Raw genomic sequence first — 21012 nt, 5'->3', positions numbered from 1 at the left:
TGAAACACTACATGTATAAATGCTGATGTACATCATGGAGCCCAGCTCTCAAAAACTGACACAGATGTAACTCTGACTGTGAAGCTTCATTTAAGAAATAAGTGCTTAGAGTTATAAAAAGATGTTCAGCGCCATCTTCTGTCAGTACAGAGCGTCACATCACCAGGTCGGTTTGTTTCAGTCAAAAGACTCACATCAGTTTATGCTAAGTAACTAATAGCAGAACCAATAACTCAGTGAAAATAAGGACACTAAAACTAAACATCAGTTTAACCACTGTTGTGCTGCTCTCAGCTGCAACAATGAGTTTTATGTTAAAACCGAAGATATGCTGTCTGCTTTCACCGTCTGTCTCTTTAGCAGTAAGAGGTTCTGCGCTGTTTGGTTAGCTGCACTGACACAGGAAAATCCAGCTGTTAGCTGTAATGTTCAGGTCTGTAAAGCACTTTATGAACGAGGACTTCATGAAGGAGAGTCTGTTTGACATGTTTTGTGAACTTTACGTTCTTATTTCTTAAATCCAGTTTCACAGACAGTCACATCTGAGTCAGTGTTTGAGAGCAGGGCTCTAAGATGTAAATTATCATTTATACATGTGGTGTTTTTTAACGTCCACTATAAAGGACAAATGTAATTTCATGCATTTGAACCTGCTTTACATACAAGAACATGTTTGAGTAAATATTTAACTATTTTTCACGCAGAACCACTTAACAGTGTCCCAGCTGTAGATCTTCTGTCGTGAGCTGAGAAAAGAAGTGTTTCTATAATCTGCTGCAGAGGACTGTGGAAATGTTTGCTGCATAAATCAGCAGCTACAAACACTGAGAACCTGCCTGGATATCAGCATAAGGACGTGTGTGAGGGGTCGCTGGCTGCCCCTGTGTCTGTCCCACCTGTGTTGAAGAACGATAAAGTTTATTATAAAAGCATTGTCTCCCCTTGATGCAAAGTGAAGTTCTGTTTTGTGTTTGAGTCTTTACAGGTGTGTAATGTTACTGTGAAGTGGTATGAAAATGATACATGACTTTCAAAATTTTAAGCAAATAAAACTCTGAAAAGTGTGGCATGCATTTGTTTTCAACCCACCTTCGTCAATACTTTGTAGAGACACTGCTCGCTGCATTTACAGCTGCAAGTCTTTACCAGCTTTGCACATCTACAGACTGAAATGTTTGCCAATTATTTGTTGCAAAATGGCTCAAGCTCAGCCAGACTGTGAACAGCAATTTTCCAATCTTGCCACAGATGCTCAGTGGGATTTAGGTCTGGACTTTGACTGAGCCATTCTAACACAAGAATATTCTTTGATCTAAACCAGGGGTCGGCTGGTGTCCTGCAGGTTTTAGAGATCACCCTGGTTTGCAGTTGTAGCATGCTTTTTCCATTTTTGGATGATGGATTGAACAATACTCCTTGAGATGTTCAAAGCTTGGGATATTTTTTTTATTACCTAACCCTGCTTTAAACTTATCTACAACTTTATCCCTGACCTGTCTGGTGAGTTCCTTGGTCTTCATGATGCTGTTTGTTCACTAATGTTCTCTAACAAACCACTGAGGCCTCCACAGAGCAGCTAAATAGGTGACTTCTGAAGGTAAATGAATGCACTGGATTTTAATGAGGGATATCAGAGTACAGGTGGCTGAAAACAAATGCACGCCACACTTTTTAAAACCATGTATCATTTTCATACCACTTCACAATTATGTGCTACGTTGTGTTGGTCTATCAGAGAAAATCTCAGTTTAAAAAAGGTGTCAAAATGTGTAGCAGTTCAACAGGTATGAATACTTAAGCTCATGTAAGCTCATGCTTTGTTCAGTTTGATCAGAAATATCCAAGTGACCAGTTTAATGTTGAAGGAAGTGATCAGAGTAAAATACAGCTTTATTATCCACTTAGCTTTGGTTCAGACTAATAATTGGTTCTTAGTGCAGTGGCACTTTGATATCACTGTAATGTGTTGTCATGCTAATAATGCCAGTAATAGATTACTTTGGCTTGTACAGTAAACATGTAGCTTGCAAAGAACAACGAACATGTGTTTTTATTCTTCATTTGTTTGGTGTTTAACTGTTTTCCCATCTCACTAAATACACAGATTTAAAAAGGTGAAAAGAACAAAATAATACATTTGAATAAATGTCTGTTTCCTAACATGAGAAAAATGCCGCCGGACCTAACTTATATTAATAAGTCCACCCAAAATGAATTTCATACTAATTAAAAATCTTTCCAAACCAGGTTTTCTTTTTATAAAATTAACTTTGGTGTACTCACTCTTAGTTCTAAGATCTTTAAACTCAATAAGAGAGGAGGTGATGTCATCGTATTCATCTGATCCTGAAATGTTCATATTTTTATTTACAGGATTGTTAAAACATATAACATGAAATTAGACTCATTAAATCAAAAACAAGTTTCATCTCTAACTGCTCTGTGCTTTTCAGCACATATACTGTACCATTTCTGTTTTTCACTTGTGTGACTGATTCATAGACGTCAGCAGTACCTAAAGAAAAAACAAGCCAGGCTCACATTAATCATTTTATTACAGTTACACTAAAGATCAGAGCAAACACAGAAACACTGTGTGAGTCAAAACCAGGACTGTAAGATCTTTAAATGTTCTTTGAAAAACTGCTGAACACAAACTGAACCTGATAAATGTTCGTGTTAATGGAGGTTTAATAAAAGTCAGTATCCATCCATCCATTCGCTTCTGCTTATCTGCCAGTCTGTCGCAGGGCTCACACACAGGGACAGACAACCATTCGTGCTCACATTCACTCCCACATTCACACCTATGGGCAATTTAGATTGATCAATTAGCCTTTCCCCACTAAAAGTCAATATTAATAATGATAATAAAGATGGTTTAAATACTGACCATGCTGAAGAGAGCCGTACACATGAGTTTCATTCTGGTTGACTCCATGATTTGTGGAGGAGCCCGGACTGTGACTCTCAGACTGGATCGACCTAAAACAGGAAATAAACACAATTGTCATGGTCCTCGGTCTTTTGTGTTTTTCATTATTATGATATTGTGTTTGTTCTGATTGTGTACTGGGGTTTAGACTTTTTAGTTCCTAGAGTTTGGTTTCTGTGTTTCCTCTGTTTAGTGTCTGTACCGTGTCTCTGTGCATTTCCTGTTTTATTGTGAAGATCCATGTCTTCTGTTAGTGTGTTCAGATTATGTTTTCCCCTGACTCGTCAGTTCAATTTGGTTCAGCTGTGTCTGCCTCCTGTTTGCTATTCCACGTTTCCCTCTGTGTGTATTTATAGTGTGTGTCCTCGTGTGCTTGTTGCTGGTTCGTCTGTGTTCTTTCCCTGCATCATTCTGTGTCGTCCCCCGTGTCTCCCTGCATCACCATTTTGCCTTTGCTGTTTCTGTTTGTTTCACCACTTCATGCATAAAACTCTTTTGCATCTCAGCTGCCTGCATCTTAGGTCCTAATTCTCAGCCTCCACTCATCTGCCACGGCAGACGTGACAACAATACATTCAAAAGCAACTGATGTTTGTTTAAAATAATAATAAAAAGTATTTTACCAACCTGGTGAAGCAGGAATCTGTAAGATAAGATAAGAATACTTTATTAATCTCAGAGGAAACGAAGCGGTCACAGTGGCTCAAAGACAGTAAGAACAGTAACTGACTAAACTAAATAATATAATATATCACAAAGTATGAATAATAATGCACACCACAAAAAGTAGAGAATTTCAATTCTGTTGTACCAGCTGCAAATGGCAGCATTTCATCGTGTAGTCGATGGATGTTAGTAGCAGCAGGTATAGAGTATTGCACATTGAGATATTTACAGACACCAGTGTGTGCATGTGTGCTTTCACATGATGATGTATGTTGTAGAGTCTGACAGCAGCTGGAAGGAAAGATCTCCTAAATCTCTCCTTCACACTGTGGGTGCAGCAGCCTGTCACTGCAGGAGCTGCTCAGTGCTGTCAGAGTGACCTGCGTGGGGTGGGAGGTGTTATCTAACAGGGGTTACAGCTGAGCCACCATCCTGTCACTGACTACCTCCACTGGGTCATGAGGACGTCCCAGAACAGAGCTGGTCTTCTTCATCAGACTGTTCAGATTCTTTAAATTATAATTATTATGTTTAATTGTTTCACTGATATTTTGTGTCATCAGATCAGAATGAATGTTTGAATAATTAAAGTGAATGTAGTAAATAAACTCTGTAAAACTATCCTGAAATGTTCATATTTTATTTACAGGTTTGTAAAAACATGTCACATGAAATTAGTTTCATTAAATCCAAAACAAGTTTCATCTCTAACTGCTCTGTGATTTCCAGCACATATACTGTACCATTTCTGTTTGTCACTTGTGTGACTGATTCATAGAGGTCAGCAGTACCTAAAGAAAAAACAAGCCAGGCTCACATTAATCATTTTATTACAGTTACACTAAAGATCAGAGCAAACACAGAAACACTGTGTGAGTCAAAACCAGGACTGTAAGATCTTTAAATGTTCTTTGAAAAACTCGTGAACTCAAACTGAACCTATTAAATGTTCATGCTAATGGAGGTTTAATAAAAGTAAATATTAATAATGATAATAAAAACTGTTTTTCAATGCTGACCATGTTGAACATAGCCGTACACGTGAGTTTCATTCTGGTTGACTCCATGATTTGTGGAGGAGCCCGGACTGTGACTCTCAGACTGGATCGACCTAAAACAGGAAATGAACACAATAAACTCAAAAGTAACTGATGTTTGTTTAAAATAATAATAAAAAGTATTTTACCAACCTGGTGAAGCAGGAATCTGTGAAAGAGACAAATGTTATTACACATGTTTGTCATGTATAAATTGTTCCACTGATATTTTGTGTCATGAGATCAGAATACATGTATATGTGTGAATAATTAAAGTGTATGTAGTAAATAAACTCTCTAATACAGCATGAAAAGAAGAGGCTCTTACACTTGGACTGTCTGCAGCGATACAACAAGAGCAGGAGAATAATAATGAGAGAGACTCCACAAACCAGTCCAACCATCAACCACACAGGAGATGAAGAGCTGTCAGCTCCAGACACAGTTACTGTAACAAACAATAATGAATATTTCAGTGAGGTAACCAGGCAGGTCTGCTGGGATCCTTTCTAGGAAAATAAGGTTTGTATGCTAACAGACTTTCCCCTTGTTTCAGTTTCTTCCTGCTTCAAGATTTGTTTTCATGCCATCATTCACCTCCAGTCAGACTCCTGCCACCTTGGATCATTACCCCCCTATTCACCACCACTGCTGCCCCCCTCAGAGCCTCTTCCTCACTTGCCTGCCTGCCCATCGTTCAACAGTTTCCACAGACCTCTGCTTTATCCTTTACCCCCAGCTAGTCTGGACTCCAAGTAAGGCATTGTTGCAGCCACTTTATGAACACTCTCTGTCTTGTCACATTCCCTCAGATTTCCTGCCCTAACTGCTCTCTCCTCTCCCACACATCTGCCGCCCTCACACTGTTATGTCTGCTCCTCTGGCCTGTCTCTCTCACCTCAGTTAAGATGTTTTTGTAGGACTCGCTCATTAATTTTAGGTTTATTTATGTCTTGTTCTTGTTGACCAAGTCAAAGCTCACAATCTGATGTGTTAAATTATTTATCCTTTGTTTGAGTAAACTTTGACTCATTACATCCTCTGCTGTTTTCACCTGAGTCTCACACTTGAGTCCTGAATCACAACAATATTAAACCTGACAATATAGAGATATTATATAATAGTTTTATAAAAGTTCTTACAAAATAGACCCAGGTGGCTTCAAACATTAAAAGAGATAATATCATGTTATTTCTCAGTCATGAAACTCATTTACAGAAAGACACACTGTTTTGATCCTGCTCACCTTTAACTGACATCCAGCTCTGTGCTGACTCTCTTCCTGAGTACTGACACTTGTAGAAACCTTCATCAGACTTTGACACTGCAGAGATCTTCAGCTCCCCTCGGGGATCATTTTGAATAAGTTTGTCATTGTGATAGAAAAACACATTGGAAAGTATTTTTTGTGTTCTCAAACTGCAGCTCAGATTAACAGAAGCTCCCTCAGTCACAGGATGAACAGGACTCACCAGGATAGGACCATAATAATAATAATCTGTGAAAACAAAAAAACAAACATATTGTTTCAGTCAGACCAGCTGGTGCAAAACTTTTAGAAAAAGCTGTGAGTCGTGTCTCATGATCTACATGCTGACCTGGTTTCAGAGAGATTTTCTGAGAGCCTGGTTTTAATGACTGGAGACAATATTGAACTATCAATCAATCAAAGCTTTATTCGTCACATGCAGGTTGCCCTGCAGTGAAATGGGACCCCCCCCCCCCCCCCCCCCCCGACCTTACACATATAGCACAAACATTACATGGGGATACAGGTCGGAGATTGGTAGAATCAGGAAAAAACATTGAAATGTACACTACAGTGGGGAAAGTACAAGAGGAAAAAAGAGACCCCTACTCATGCTGTGCTTCCATGGTAGGACAGCATGAGAACAGGAAACAAAAAAAACTCCTTTGCACAAAAAAGCACATAAATGTCCACAGCACAACATTGTGAAGACATGACAAGCCACAGGGGTGGGTGGGGGGTGAGGAGTAATCCGAAGAAACACAGCAGCCACCCTGCACAGCGCTATCATTCCAGCGCGGCACACAGACCCGCCGTGTTCCCTCGCCGGAAACAAGCATCGAAGGCGTTGGAAAGGGAGGGGGGATGAGTGAGTGCCTATCAGTGTAAGTGTATGTGTGTGCGTGTCCATAGTTCAGCGGAGACAGTGTCCTTCGCTCTATCAGGCTAAGTAAACAGTCTGCCAGCCAACCCAGGTGGCCTTCATGGGACGGGAAGAATAGTCATCACACAGTCGTTATCAGGGAGTTGCTTTGGTGGGCTCCAGCCTTGGGCCTAGCAGCTGGCGCCGTGGTGTCCAAATGTTGAATATTGTTGATTTCCTTTGTGAGCAGCTCGAATTTAGCCCTCTGACACTGGTCCCTCGATCTCCCGTTGGAGAGCCGCGAGCCTCCCCATGATGGTATCAAACTTCTGTTCCATGGTGTTGTCAGTCTTTTGATTCTGAGACTTCACAACTGCAGTGATCCGTTCCGCGATGTTTTCCAACTGTCGCTCAAGGGTGTCATTTTGAGTAGGCCTTTCTCTGATGTTTCCCCTCATACGCTCAATGGTGTTGTTTTGAGCCTTCACAGCAGCTGTAAGCGTCTCCAAGGTGTTGACCATATTACGTTCGTTGTGAGAGGTCGCGCCTCGTCCCGTCGCTTCGAATCCAGCGGGCAGCCTTGTGGGGGTTTGAACAGCCGGTTCCGCTCTCTTATTTCTCAGCATGAACCCTGTTATCATGGTTCCTAGAGACAATATTTCATGTTTAGATGTTCAGTTCAGTGGGTTCATCATGTGGATCATTCATGTAGTCACCACTTGCATTTTTTAGAAGGCTGAGGGTCCATGGAGTAAATAAATGCATCATGTTACATTTTATAGGGAGATTGTTGAATCTGTTATGTTATCACTACATGATTTGGCAAACTTTCTGTCAAGCTCAGATCCCAAATTCAAAATTTGATTAAGTGGGCTGGAAATATAGTTGGGATGCTCCCTTTATTTTCCCTGCAGGAGTCAAATATACAAATTGTAAACATTTGTATAGTTGTGTTATTTAAATAATGGAGACAATAAAAGTTCATCTAATGTGATAACAGAGATGTTGAGCTCTTTAGAGTTTTATTCTGACAGAGAAAATATAAAATTACTGTGTGCAAGTTTTTACAAACGTGATGTTTGAAAAGCATGAAAAGATCGAGTGAAATGAGACCAACAACAAAGAATATTTTGATACTTTTTTGTCTAAAATTGTCTCAGTTTTGTTTGTGTTGCCACATAGAATTACTTCACATAGAGCAAAGCTGAGACAAATGTTCATGTGACGTCTAAATCATTCAGATCCAAGAAGTAAATGTATAATAACATACTCTGTACAGTGATGTTGACTGCACTGCTGAACTCTCCTGATCCAGACTCACACCAGTACACTCCAGTATCTGACTTTGATGTGTAGATGTCACATGTGGATCCAGTCATTCTCCTACAGTCAGAGAGTCGGCCGTCCTCAGAGAACTTCCTCACTCTCCACTCAGTGAAGTTTCCCTCACAGGTCAGTGAGACAGAGTCAAAGGTGAAGTGTTGCACTCTGTCAGGACTCACTGTGAGAGACGCTGCTGAATGAACATCTGGAAACAACATGCAGTGAAGAGACAAAGCTCACAGATGTTAGGACTGCTATCACCCCATTTTACTTTAGACTGGCGCACCAGTAAACCAGGATTCTCATGATTTTTGATCCCCTCTTTGACTCAGACTAACAGAAGCGTTTTTGCGGTCTTCTTTTGCGGCTGGGTCAGTGAATCTTGGTTGGCGCGTGGTGAAACTAAGTGTGCAGCAAAAAGCTGCAGAAGCTAATTAGCCTTTGTTTATATCATTACATGGAGTCTGGAGAATTTTTGGATCGGTTTTGTTTGTTTTGCATTTATGTAACTGCTCTTTGAATCATCACTTATTTTTGCTGTGTTCGGTGGTTGTAGAAATGGCTTATTTGAGCATTTAGATTAGATTTTCTGTGGATATTACACATGGTGATATTTGCATAAAAGGCGTGACATCATGGGTTACATAATTTTTAAGCTGGGGCGTTGGAGCTTAATCTGTCAGCAGAATTCTTTCTACAAGTTTCCAAATCATACTGGCTGAGGTTAAAGGCAAATCATTCACGGGACTTTAGCTTTACCCTGATCAGCACTAATAGAACAGACAACACTGAGTCTGACAACAAGCCCTGAATCACACAGACAGTCAAATCAGTGGAAAACAAAGGAGCCGAATACTGACATGTTTAAGATGATCTAACCCACATGCTTTATCTGCTGGCAGCTCATGTAGAGCTTGGTACAGGTCATGTGACATCATGAGCTTTGAGTCATCACTCTCAGCATCATCCACCTGATACAGATCACTCTGAACACACTTCAGTCATTTGCTGTAATGTTTCTGTCATAATTCTGTGATATTGTCTGTTTCACAGATTCCTTCTACAGTGAGATATTTTGCAGCAGCAGGACCAAAACTAAAAACCTTTGAAGTATATTTTAAATGAACAATAACAGCAGCTGTTATTTGTGACGTCTTCTTCTAGCGTCCATCTGTAGTCACTGTTTGTCTTGTATTTGTCAGAGCTGTTAACCTGCCTGCTGACATCTTTGTTTCTTCATTGACTATATTTGACTTTTTTATCTGAGCACCTACCTGAGCACTAAACAAAGAGTCTTAACTGTGTAAATCCTGTCTGTGCACCAAGTAAAAATAATCAGTACAAACAGAAACATGAGTTTAAATATCAAAACATTTAAAATCTCATAGATGTCTTTTGTTTTTCATGTTATCACATTAAATAAAAACTGAAAAATAAGAAAAGGAAACGAAGAAATTCAGTTTGGTTTGATCACAGAGAGAAAGGAAAATATTCAGTTCAGTTCTTCTTTTGGGGAGTTTTAATGTACACAGGCATAAATGGTTGTCATGGAGATGAGATTTTAATGGTCTAAATCTTGGTGAATAAAAATGATGACCTAACATGAGCTCATTGAAAGGACAGAGAGAAACAAACTGACCTGCAGACCAGACAAACTTTGGTTGACTGTGATCAGTGTGATACTCTGGGTCTCCTCTTCCAGCTCTGCACACATATCCTGCTGTGTGTGTCTGTCCATGAATGATGTAGGAGTCCTGTGCAGTCCCACTGCCATCAGGTAGCAGCTCATAACTGTAGGATTTATAGTTGAATGTTTTCAGATCAGGAACAGCTTTATACCAGTAGAAGCTCCATCCTGCAGACGAATGTTCAACCTCACAGTTCAGAGTTACTGAGGCTCCAGGACTCAGCCATGATGGAGACACAGTGAGGACAGGACGGGGTTCATCTGTTCAACAAAGGTTTTCTCTCAGTGAACATGTAGTACAGTCTCTGAACAGTGAGCTCAGTTTATACAAATAATAATAATCTCAGTCTATATGAACAGAAACACATTTTACAAAGTGTTCAACCAGCTTAAAGAAAATATGACAGCAAGCAGGAGAAATCTGAGTGAGGGGAAGAGATTCAACAAGAGAGCAAGTTATAAACAGATGCATTTTTACTTCCAGTCTTTCACAGTGATGGTGTCCAACTTCAGTCCTTGTGGATAAAATCTGTTTGATGCAGTTTGAATGAGGATTTGGTGAGTCACAGTTGGTTGTCTTTGGTGTCAGTTAGCATGCTATGTGCTTGTGTTCTTTACTAAATCTGATGTTGAAGCCTCTGATAGCTAAGATGAGACCTAGTAAGTGTGTTTTATATTCTTTTGCTGTGGAAGCTGACATTTCCTGTCGATGTGCACAGATGTCTTTAGGCCACATTAATAAGCACGCTGCGATTACAGGGAGCAGTTTGGATGTGATTTCCAGCTGAACTGTTAGGAATGCTGGAATAAGACTCCAGTGTTTATGTTGCACAACAGGCCAGGTTAATTAGTCGAGTGCAGATCTTGGCGTTGAAACCTGATACTGCTGAACCTTAATGATCCACCTCTAGGAGATCTGAACTTCCACTGAAATCTTCTGTTCCTAATAATAATGTATACTTTATTGATCGCCATGGGGAAACTCCTCTCTGCATTTAACCCATTCACTCAGTGAAGCAGTTAGCAGCCACTGGCCGCCCGGGGAGCAGTGTGTAGGGATGGTACCTTGCTCAGGGGTAGCTCAGGGTAGCCGTTCAGTGGATTAGAACCCCCGACCTTAAGACCTTAACAAAACCCCTGGATTCCTGATGGATCAACTGATATTCCAGAGAAACTGACTCACACTTCTGAACTGTGACACGACTCCACCATAAACTCTGTTACTGCGACACACAGAGGATTTAATCCAAGAACTGATTCCACACCAGACTGTGACTGTGAAAAGTTTTCTCTGTAAATCTGTGGACAGCTGATTTTGTGCTTTCAGTGTTGTAATTCCATTGATTGTGTTGGTGTTGTACCGGTAACTCACTGTGTTACTGATTATTCCTAAACAGCCACTCTGCAGGTCTAGTGAGTAAACTGAGTCGGCTCATATTGATCAGAGTTTGAAGAGCAGCTGAAAGAAAGCTGGTTAACCCTGAAGGAGCTAACACAGGTTAACTTGTAGTTCACACAGATAAGAGTCAAACTAACTTGAACTGGACAGAGAGAGAGACATTTATTTATATTATTGTTTTACTTTTATTTATTTTACTCTGGTTTTTGGATGCATAAATTAATGTAAACTGGAAACTGTTTGTATATTTCCGTGCCTTCTGTTTCCCAAAAACAAGTTCAAAGTTCACCCTGATCTGTGGTCTGTTATTTTAGGGCAGCTAGGTATAAACTGCTGGTGTGAACAAAGACTCTGGAGAGAGATACTCCCATACAGCTTATGACAAAATTTAATCCGAAGTGATTGATGGCCCTAATCACGACCTTTTGACCTCCCCCCTCCCCCCCGGAAGTGTGTAATGAGCGTGACGAATTGCATCCGGAGAAGGGGGGGTGAACCCCGGAAGCGCGCCATCTGTTGCTAAGCGTGTCGAATTGCATCCTGAGAAGGGAGGGGGAAACCTCCGGAAGCGCGCCATCTGTTGCTAAGCGTGTCGAATTGCATCCTGAGAAGGGAGGGGGGAAACCTCCGGAAGAGCGCCATCTGTTGTTGGGAAAAAAAGTTTTTAGAGGGAGGGTCTGCAGCAGGGGAGGAGAATAAAAAGCAGAGAGGAGGAGTCCGTCACAATTTCTAAGTCACAGACACACAAGATGGATTTCCTTCTGCAGCCCAGCAGCGTTCCTGTGTCCGATGAGATCTGCTCTCCCAAAGAAGAAGGCTTTGAATATGACATATTCAAATACAGCATATTTACTATGGAAGGCCTCGATCCGGACCTTATGACCCTACCGGAAATACTCCGGAAGTGTCTAGTCATTTTCAGACCTGATGCGTCATGTTCCCTGAGCACAGCGGTGATGCAGCAGCTGATTCTGTGCTGTATAGAGAGACAGAGCGGCAGCTAGTTTTCCGCAAACTCATAGTCTGAATTCTGTTTCAATATTATGACAATTTTCTCTGTTTTTTTACAATAGCGGGTGTAATTTTACTTTCTTAAGCTGCACCGGCGTCTGTAATGGAAATAAAGAGTGACTTCCTGTAGAGATTTCAATAGTATTTTATTTTCCTATAATACAGACGCTGTAAAAAACCTTTAAGATACACCATAGCTTGTGATGAAAAGAAGAACTTTCTATCCGCTTGTAACCTACAGGCTGCCTATGTGTAAAAAACGAATAAATATCCCTTAGTGAATACTACTTTTCCTTTTGAGAGACTGAAAAACAAACCATAATTGCAGCGACAGGCGATCTTGTTTCACACACACACACACACACACACACACACACACACACACACACACACACACACACACACACACACACACACACACACACACCGCGGGTCAAGGAGGAGTGAGACGGCGGAAGAGTTTTTTCCTTCATTACTTTTACAATGGGTTTTCTCAATAGATAGAAAATGTTGATCCGCTGAGGAGTCAACAGCCGATATTATCATTGCTTGTAACCCGGTAAATAATTTCGTACATCTCCCAGTAAAATAAGCCTTAGCGGAAAAAAGCTCATTCTCGAATAAGTTTATTAAAGCACCCCCCTCTGTGGGAAAGAGTCAACCATGAGGCGAGTTTTGTCAACAGCAAGAACAAGGTCAGACAACTGTTGCCCATTTGGTAAAACAAATACCCGTCTCAAAGTCATATTTTACCGTTGCAGAATGTGGAAAACAGACGGCGTTCGCAAGAAGGCAATCAAAAAACAAAAAAAAACAAAAACAACCCTCTCTAACTATCGGTATTGTCAAGAGAAAGATGCGAAAAACAGATGCTTCGCTAGACTAGGATAACATGAGAGAAGAAACGGGAGGGGAGTCGATATCTGCTCAGCCCCTACTGTGACAGTTCTACCAATCGCGAGGAAGAATCCGTGAATATTATGTCAGCATTCCGTTCAAACAACGCCGCCGATCAGCGCGCCAGGGCCATCTCGCCAGAACTGTTCGTACCTCACCCCGGTAAGTTTTTTTTCTTTACGACTTTAAATTATATATCAACAGAGATGTCAATAATTTGATTACTTTCTTTTAGATTTCTACATCAATGATTTCACGCAAGTGGACTACGGTACGATTAAATAAGTATATACCATTTTTTAAATAAGTTTAGATAGACTTGATTTAACCAAACTCTGATACTTACAGAGGCTATTGATAGTGCAGAGAGTAGCAGCAAAAATCCGGCCGTTTTCCGCGGCGAATTAGACGCCATAATCCCCGCAGAACCTCCGCTGCCGCCGCGTCGAAAAGAAGAACGAGAAGACGGCGCTATTTTCGTCTCCGCATACCGGGAGAACCGCGGAGAAAAAAGTTTTAAAACCAAAGGTAAACAATATGATGCATTATCCGCCATTTTGTTGAATAACAGGATGTGACGGAGTAATCCGAGTGTGCTATACCGCCCCTCCCGACCCGGAGCAGATTTTTAAAAAGTTTTGCTTTATTTCTCGACAGAGGTAATCGAGAATATACAGACCCCGCCGCCGCAGCGAAAAGAAGAAGACGACGTTATTTTCGTCAACGCATACCCGGAGAACTGCAGGAAAATACCTTTTAAACCAAAAGGTAAACAATATGATGCAATATCCGTCATTTCGATAAATAACAGGATGTGACGGAGTAATCCGAGTGTGCTATACCGCCCCTCCCGACTTGGAGTGGTATAAAGCGTGCTAGAAAGTTTTTATTTATTTATTAAATCTTTCTCTTTTTGTTTTATTTCTCGACAGCCGAGACTGCGGCTATACCTATACAAACCCCCGCTACAGACAATCGCGCGGAGGAGCGAGGTAAATAAAAAGTTTTTTCATTCTCAAAAAATAGGAAGGAGGAGATTGTTTTCTTCAATCTCTTCTGTTTTATTTCTCGACAGCCGAGATTGCGGATATACCTAACCAATCCCCCGCTACAGACAATCGGGCGGAAGACAATCAGGCGGAGGAGCGAGGTAAATAAAAAGTTTTTTCATTCTCAAAAAATAGGAAGGAGGAGATTGTTTTCTTAAATCTCTTCTGTTTTATTTCCCCGACAGAGACCGATACAGAAAATCAGGCGGAAGAAAATCAGGCGGAGGAGGAACCGTCCAGAGCTCCTCCTCTCAGGAGACTGAGAGGTAATTGACGGGGGGATGAATCGATCCTATTAAACTTCTCCGCTCTATAAAAAAAAAAAAAAAATGTAAGGTTTAAAAATACATTCTGTCCGTCTTTTCTTACAGCTCGACGGCTGCTTCATAAGAAGAGAATCCTTGAAAACCTCGCTTTCATGTACGCCATAACAGTTCGCACATATGCATCGATATACAGACACAAGGACCTGTAAAGTAAAAGCATACGCATGTAAAAGTCTGTGAATTAAGAAATAAAGAAAATCATGTCGGAAGAACGCAGCATTCCTGAGGCTTTGTTGGAAGCCGTGGCAGAATTAAACAGAAACGATGAACATTTAGCCCCACCGATAGAAAACAATATAGCCCCACCGCCGAACGATCCACTACAACCTTTAGAAAACGCATTGCAGGTCCTCCTTCAAAACATTGAAAACGAACGGCTTGCCGGTCTACTGAACTTTGACCCTCTGCAGCCGATAGAAAATGCTCTTCAGCTCTACGACCAGCAGCAGGGGGAGGAGCAGGTGCAGCAGGTGCAGGTGGAGCAGCATCATCAGCAGCCCAGGGAGGAGGACCGGCCTGCGGAGCATCAACAAGGAGGAGGATCTCGGGTACAGAACGATGCGGTGACTCGCCGCGAACAATTAAATAATTTCGAAATAAGGCGAGTATTTAACATTCCCTCTCCGGATGAAGCGAGCGACCTTGCTCAATTTTACCTCGACGTCAGGGATAATTTTGTAGATCTAGCGGATAGGGTCAGACCGGAAGTTAGTCGTAACGACCGGGTTCAACTGGAGATCATCAGCGAGCACGCGCGAAATCACTCTGTTTTTAACGTCGACGAAAGCGTTGAAAACATTGTACCGGTTTTTGAGGACCTGCTAGCCAGGCTGATACAATCAAATGGAGCGATCGTCGCAGGCTCTCTCCTAGAAATTGTCGTGCAAGTAATTAGAAATCCTAGAGGCGGTGGCAGTAATGACCCGCGTAAAAAGATTCGCAAAATGTTAGATGATGAAATTCTAGTCAAAAAGCGTCGCTGTCTGTACGTGGTAAAAAACAAAAACGATAATCTGTGTTTTGCCATCAACCTGATTCACCTCACTCAACCTCATTTCACAGATAAACAGGCCCTGGAACGCGGCAGAGAGCTGCAGCGTTTAGCGGGGTTGAGCGATCGCACTCAGGTAACTCTCACCGACATAGGTAAATTCGAACAAAAACTAAATCGTAAAATCGTCGTGTTTTACCGCCCGCCCGAGGACAGAACTCTTTCATTAATCGAAACAGACTACCCGAACACGCCTCACCCGCTGTACTTATTCTTATTCCAGCATCACTATTACGGGATAAAAAATCTAAAAACATTTTTAGGAATCCAGTACATTTGCGAGGAGTGTCACCGCGGGTATTATAAAAGAGAGGAACACTTTTGTCAAAACCGCTGCAACCTCTGTTTTGACCCCGCATGCCCCTCTCACTTTCTGGACTCTGTAATCTGTACGGATTGTAACAGATCATGTCGCACACGCGCGTGTTATTTAAAGCACAAACAACCTAGAATTCACTCCGGTTCAGGCCTCAGCGTTTGTCAACAATTGTATAAATGTCCGGACTGCAAACTCCTCTCCCGTCGCGAAAAGCACAGGTGCACAGCCGCCAGATGTAAAATCTGTCGCGCGGAGCTTCCTCCCGACAACGATCAACACCTGTGTTACATCCAACCTTTGAAACATGAAAACTCTGATAACGCTTCCATAATCTTTTATGACTTTGAAACCTTCCCAGACAGGGAGGGGGCGCACGTCCCTTACCTAGTGTGCACAAAATCTCTAGAAGGAGAAGAGTGGCACGCTTACGGTGTAGACTGTGTTGAAAAGTTTCTCCAAAGATACAGAAGGAAAAGATATAGAGAGACCACGTTCGTTGCGCACAACGCGAAAGGGTTTGACAGCTATTTAATTCTAAGTCACCTGGTGGGGGAGGGGATGACGCCCTCTCTCATCATGCAAGGCAGTAAAATTATATGCTTCACAGAATCCGATTTCCTTCTCAAATTCATAGACTCGCTTTCTTTTCTCACCATGCGTCTCAGCGCTATGCCCAAAGCTTTAGGCTTCGAGGACAAATCCAAGGGATTTTTTCCTCACAAATTCAGCTCGCGGGACCGATTAAAATACTTGGGTCCGTACCCTCCTCCTTCAGATTACGGGGTGGAGCGCATGTCACTCCCCGAACGGGCTGAGTTTTTGCGTTGGCACTGCGAGGCCTCCCGGGGAGTGTTTAACTTTGAAAAAGAGTCCCTGTATTACTGCCGAAACGACGTTAATATCCTGAGGGAGGCGTGCGTAAAGTTCAGAGACGGGTTTATATGCGAAACTAAAGTAGACCCTTTCAGCTGCGTCACTATAGCTTCAGCCTGCATGAAAGTGTTTCTCACCAATTTCCTACCCGAAAACAGTCTGGCCATTCCCTCGCCCGACAACTACGGGTGCAGGTTCAAAGCCTATTCGCACGCGTCCATTCAGTGGCTGGAGTGGGTAACTCGCTCTCAGAAAATTCCCGTTCAACACGCTCTCACAACCGGTGGGGAGAAAAAAATAGGCCCGTACTTTGTTGACGGATACGCGCTGATTAACGGGGAAAAGCGGGTGTGGGAATTTCTGGGATGCTTTTATCACGGCTGTCCAAAATGCTACAGGCCTGAGGAAATCTGCCCTTTGACCCGCGCTCCTTACGGGGACCTGCACGCCTCTGCCGAGGCGAGGCTCCGGGAGCTGAGAAACGTTTACAGAGTCCGCACGGTCACTCTGTGGGAGCACGAATGGAACAAGATGAAAAAATTGAACGAGGAGGTTAAAAATTTTATGCGGAGCTACGAAGCCCCGGAACCTCTGTCTCCTCGCTCGGGACTTTACGGAGGCCGCACTTCGGCCTTGAGGCTGCGTTACAGCGCCTCGCCAGGAGAAAATGTGTATTACGTAGACGTCACATCCCTGTACCCTTACGTCAACGCCAAGCGCGCTTACCCTCTGCATCACCCCCAAATCATCAGAGAGAATTTTGCAGACCCTCGCAGTTATTTCGGGCTGATCAGAGCCACCGTTTACCCGCCGCGCGGGCTCTATTTCCCCGTTCTACCGTACAAAACCCCCGGAGGTAAATTAATATTCTCCCTCTGTCGCACCTGCGCCGAGACTAATCAACAAAGCGGTCCGTGCCTTCACGACGACGAGGCCAGAGCTCTCACCGGGGTCTGGGTCACTGTCGAGTTTAACAAAGCCTTAGAATTAGGTTACAGAGTGGCTAAAATCACAGAGGTCTGGCACTTTGATAGCCGCAGTAGCGATATTTTCGCCGGTTATATTAACACTTTTCTCAAAGGCAAACAGGAAGCCTCCGGTTATCCTCCGGAAGCTCGCGACGAGGATGAGAGGAACAAATACGTGGAAGAGTACCACAGGCATCAGGGCATACGTTTAGACCCGTCAAAAATAGAGGTGAATCCGGCCAAAAGACAAGTTTCGAAATTGTGTCTCAACAGTTTCTGGGGAAAGTTTGCTCAGAGAACCAACCTGACTCAGACCACTCTGGTCAGAAAGCCGAGTCAGTTTTTTAACTACGTCTTTTCAGGACAGTACGACTTTAAACACGTCTCTTTTTTAAAGACCAAAAAACAGGAAGTGGCTTTAATTCAGTGGAGCTATAACGAGCGGTGCGTGATACCTCCCGGCGCTACCAATAACGTTTTCATCGCCGCTTTCACCACAGCCTACGCCCGTCTAAAACTCTACGAGTATTTAGAAAAATTGCAGCACAGCGTTCTGTACACCGACACCGACTCTCTGATCTACGTAGTGAAAGAGGGGGAGGAACCTTTAGAGCTGGGCAACTATCTAGGGGATCTCACAGATGGATTAGACGGGGACACCATCCAGGAATTTGTCTCCGCGGGTCCAAAGAGTTACGCCTACCGGACCAGAAACAAAAAGAAACTGGTGGTAAAAATGAAAGGAATAACGCAGACGAGAGAATGTTGCGAACGTGTCAATTTCGACAGTATGAGCGGGTTGGTGGAAAGTTACCTTTCTGGTATGAAAGAGGCGGAGCTCGAGACCCCTCAGAACGGGATTCAGAGGGATAAGAGAGGCTTTGTGCTCAAAAACAGAACATTTCAGAAAAAGTTTCGCGTGGTTTACGACAAGAGACGTCTCTTTCCAGACGGCACAACTCTGCCTTTCGGGTACTAGTGTTTTTGTTTTAGTTTTCTTCTAAAAAAAAAAAAAAATGGAGGAAACTGATTTTGATCACAGACTGAAAGTGCCTTTTTCCTGTCTCGTTGTGGGTCCTAGCGGGTGTGGGAAAACTCATTTTGTAAAGTGTGTTTTGGAAAACTGTGAACGCGTCATGGATACTGTGCCCGCGAATATTGTGTGGATTTATACTTCTTTTCAACCCATGTACGAGGAGCTTTCAAAGACCAATAAAAACATTAAATTTGTCGAGGGGCTGCCTGATTCTTTCGAAGATTTCCGAGACGTTCTGGTGGTGCTGGATGACGTCATCTTTCAGGCCTCGGATCACCAGGAAGTGGTTAAAATTTTCACTCAATACCGCCACCATAAAAACGTCTCGGTCATGATGCTGACCCAGAATGTTTTCCATCAGGGTAAATACAGCCGCACCATCAGCTTAAACTCCAATTATATGGTGTTGTTTAAAAACCCCAGAGACAAGCTGCAGATTGAGATTTTGGCCCGTCAGATTTTCCCTTCGCAAAAAACATTTTTCTCCGACAGTTTCAAAGACGCCACCGAGGAGCCCCACGGGTATTTAATCCTCGATCTCACTCCCTCGTGCCCAGAACGCTACAGAGTGCGCGCCGGTCTGCTTCCGGGGCAGTACCCCGTCATTTACCTGCCTAAACCCAAGTAGCCATGTCTCAGCGTATAAAAAGAAACGCAGTCTTACTGCAAGCTCTGTACCACGCGTCGCCGCAGAAACGCAAAGACATTCTCGCTCACAGCTCCCCGGATTTCTTCCAGGCGCTGTGCGAGATAGCTTTAAATCTTTTAAAGGGAAACATACCTCTTTCCGCTTCTCAATACCAAAAACTGAAACGCCAGAAAAAGATCATCAGGCTGCTGGCCGACAAGAAAACGAGTTTAAACCGTAAACGTCAAGTTTTAAAGAAACAAACGGGCGGGTTTCTTTTCCCTCTGCTGTCCGCAGCCGTACCCATTCTGGGGAACCTGCTGGGAGGAATATTTCAAAAACGCTGAGATGTTTAAAAAAATGATTCTCGTTCCCTCTCACGAGTTGAAAAAACTGACCCGACCCACCGAGCCTACCGTCAGAGAAACTGCCAAAGACGATTTGGACGAAAAGATGAAAGCCATACTGGAGGATCCGCGGCTAAATTCGTATGAAAAAATCAAAAGATACGAGTCTCTGCTGCGGAGATATCTCACACTCTCTAAACAGGGCCGGGGCGAGGAGAGTAGGGTGACTTTCCACCTCCCACCCGAGGAGGCGCAGCAGCAGCAGGTGCAGCAACAAGTGCAGCAGCAACAAGTGCAGGTGCAGCGGCCCAGAGAGGAGGATGATGAAATGATGGAAGAAGTATTAAAATCCTTACCCCCTCGAGATCGCAAAAACGCCCGCTACATTATGCAGAAATTAGCTGAGGGTGGAGGAGGATGGACAAAGAGGGGTGAATTTGTTTACAAGGGGGATGCGGTGCGGGGTTCGCACATGATCGATCTATTTAAAAACCTCTCCCTCTCTTTTAAAAGTAAAAACCAAACGCGACCGAAAGGATGGAACGCGTTTTTAACTACTTTGGTCGAAACAAACATCCCCTCATCCTCAATACATAACCGTAGAGCTCGCGACCAGTATGCGCGTCTTAAATCTGTGGAGGAGGAGGAGGAGGAGGGAGGACAGACACCTGCGCGAAGGGGGAGAAAACCTTCTCGGGTCAAAATAACGCTTTCCCCGACCTGGACCTCTATGTAAAATCAAATGTTTTTTGTTTTTTACAAATGAAATAAAAAACGCTGCAACAAACTTTTTTTTTGTTTACGTTTCTTTATTCGATACACGCATCTTTAAACTTTTGTAAGGAGCACGCCCCGTGATGACCTCTGCGAGAGCGAGCGGGGCAGCGTCCTTTCAGAAAGTCAGACACCATGTCATCATTTTTAAACACATCGTTATAGTACAGAGAAAGTATTTTACCGACGGATAACCCCTGAGCCTTGTGACATAGATAAAAAATGCAATGTTGCCCGCAAACGACAGACATAGGGTGCTGAAGTTGACGATCGTGATAGAGTATTTTGTCAGAGCGGCCTTCCAGAAACTCTGAGATGACCGAGGGATAGTGAGCAAAGTCGGGAGGGAATCCGTAAGAGTCAAAAAAAGTGGAGGAACCGTCCCTTTCCAGAGTCAGAGCCAGCCAGTGTTCTCCCCTCAAGTGCGAGGGGTGAGTGTTTACTATAAAGTAGGCGGGGGGTTTAAAGTCGCGCCTCAAAAAGGCCAGCTGGTCCGAGGCCCAAACCCCGCAGAAAACGTCTCCCAAGGCGCGATGTAGAATGTGCTCCAGCTGAAGGTTATCCATGTATATTTT

At 43.0% G+C, this 21012-nt stretch overlaps 2 protein-coding genes across 2 annotated transcripts; one reads left to right on the top strand and one right to left on the bottom strand.

Annotated features, from left to right (window-relative positions):
* Positions 1-2182: 2182 nt before the first annotated feature.
* On the bottom strand, positions 2183-8290 carry LOC147335619 (low affinity immunoglobulin gamma Fc region receptor III-like). Its single transcript, XM_086286089.1, has 7 exons — positions 8020-8290; positions 5885-6136; positions 4967-5086; positions 4792-4807; positions 2894-2985; positions 2468-2515; positions 2183-2346 (listed from the first exon to the last, which is right to left on the bottom strand). Exons 1-7 carry the CDS (start codon positions 8288-8290, stop codon positions 2183-2185), a joined length of 963 nt encoding a protein of 320 aa, XP_086142215.1.
* A 4859-nt stretch (positions 8291-13149) lies between these two features.
* On the top strand, positions 13150-14590 carry LOC147335618 (uncharacterized). The gene is made up of 8 exons (XM_086280415.1): positions 13150-13228; positions 13302-13337; positions 13415-13594; positions 13724-13834; positions 13999-14058; positions 14142-14216; positions 14301-14381; positions 14487-14590. Exons 1-8 carry the CDS (start codon positions 13150-13152, stop codon positions 14588-14590), a joined length of 726 nt encoding a protein of 241 aa, XP_086136541.1.
* Positions 14591-21012: the final 6422 nt, after the last annotated feature.

Source organism: Aulonocara sp. 'chitande type north' Nkhata Bay, linkage group LG3 (genome assembly GCF_057382095.1).
Source record: "Aulonocara sp. 'chitande type north' Nkhata Bay isolate Kocher_YH1m ecotype deep benthic linkage group LG3, A_spYH_male_GT1.1, whole genome shotgun sequence".
In the NCBI taxonomy this organism is placed as follows: domain Eukaryota; kingdom Metazoa; phylum Chordata; class Actinopteri; order Cichliformes; family Cichlidae; genus Aulonocara; species Aulonocara sp. 'chitande type north' Nkhata Bay.
This window is presented reverse-complemented; position numbering and strand designations above follow the sequence as displayed.

What these genes read in the sequence shown, in the direction of transcription:
- LOC147335619 (XM_086286089.1), bottom strand. Translation starts at nt 8,290, where the DNA reads ATGTTGTTTCCAGATGTTCATTCAGCAGCGTCTCTCACAGTGAGTCCT. An exon ending in GAGCTGGATGTCAGTTAAAG is followed by an intron (nt 5,087 to 5,884) that starts GTGAGCAGGATC and finishes TGTTTGTTACAG; the next exon opens with TAACTGTGTCTGGAGCTGAC. An exon ending in ACAAGTGAAAAACAGAAATG is followed by an intron (nt 2,347 to 2,467) that starts GTACAGTATATG and finishes TGAACATTTCAG; the next exon opens with GATCAGATGAATACGATGAC.
- LOC147335618 (XM_086280415.1), top strand. Translation starts at nt 13,150, where the DNA reads ATGTCAGCATTCCGTTCAAACAACGCCGCCGATCAGCGCGCCAGGGCC. An exon ending in AAAAAGTTTTAAAACCAAAG is followed by an intron (nt 13,595 to 13,723) that starts GTAAACAATATG and finishes ATTTCTCGACAG; the next exon opens with AGGTAATCGAGAATATACAG. An exon ending in TCCTCTCAGGAGACTGAGAG is followed by an intron (nt 14,382 to 14,486) that starts GTAATTGACGGG and finishes CTTTTCTTACAG; the next exon opens with CTCGACGGCTGCTTCATAAG.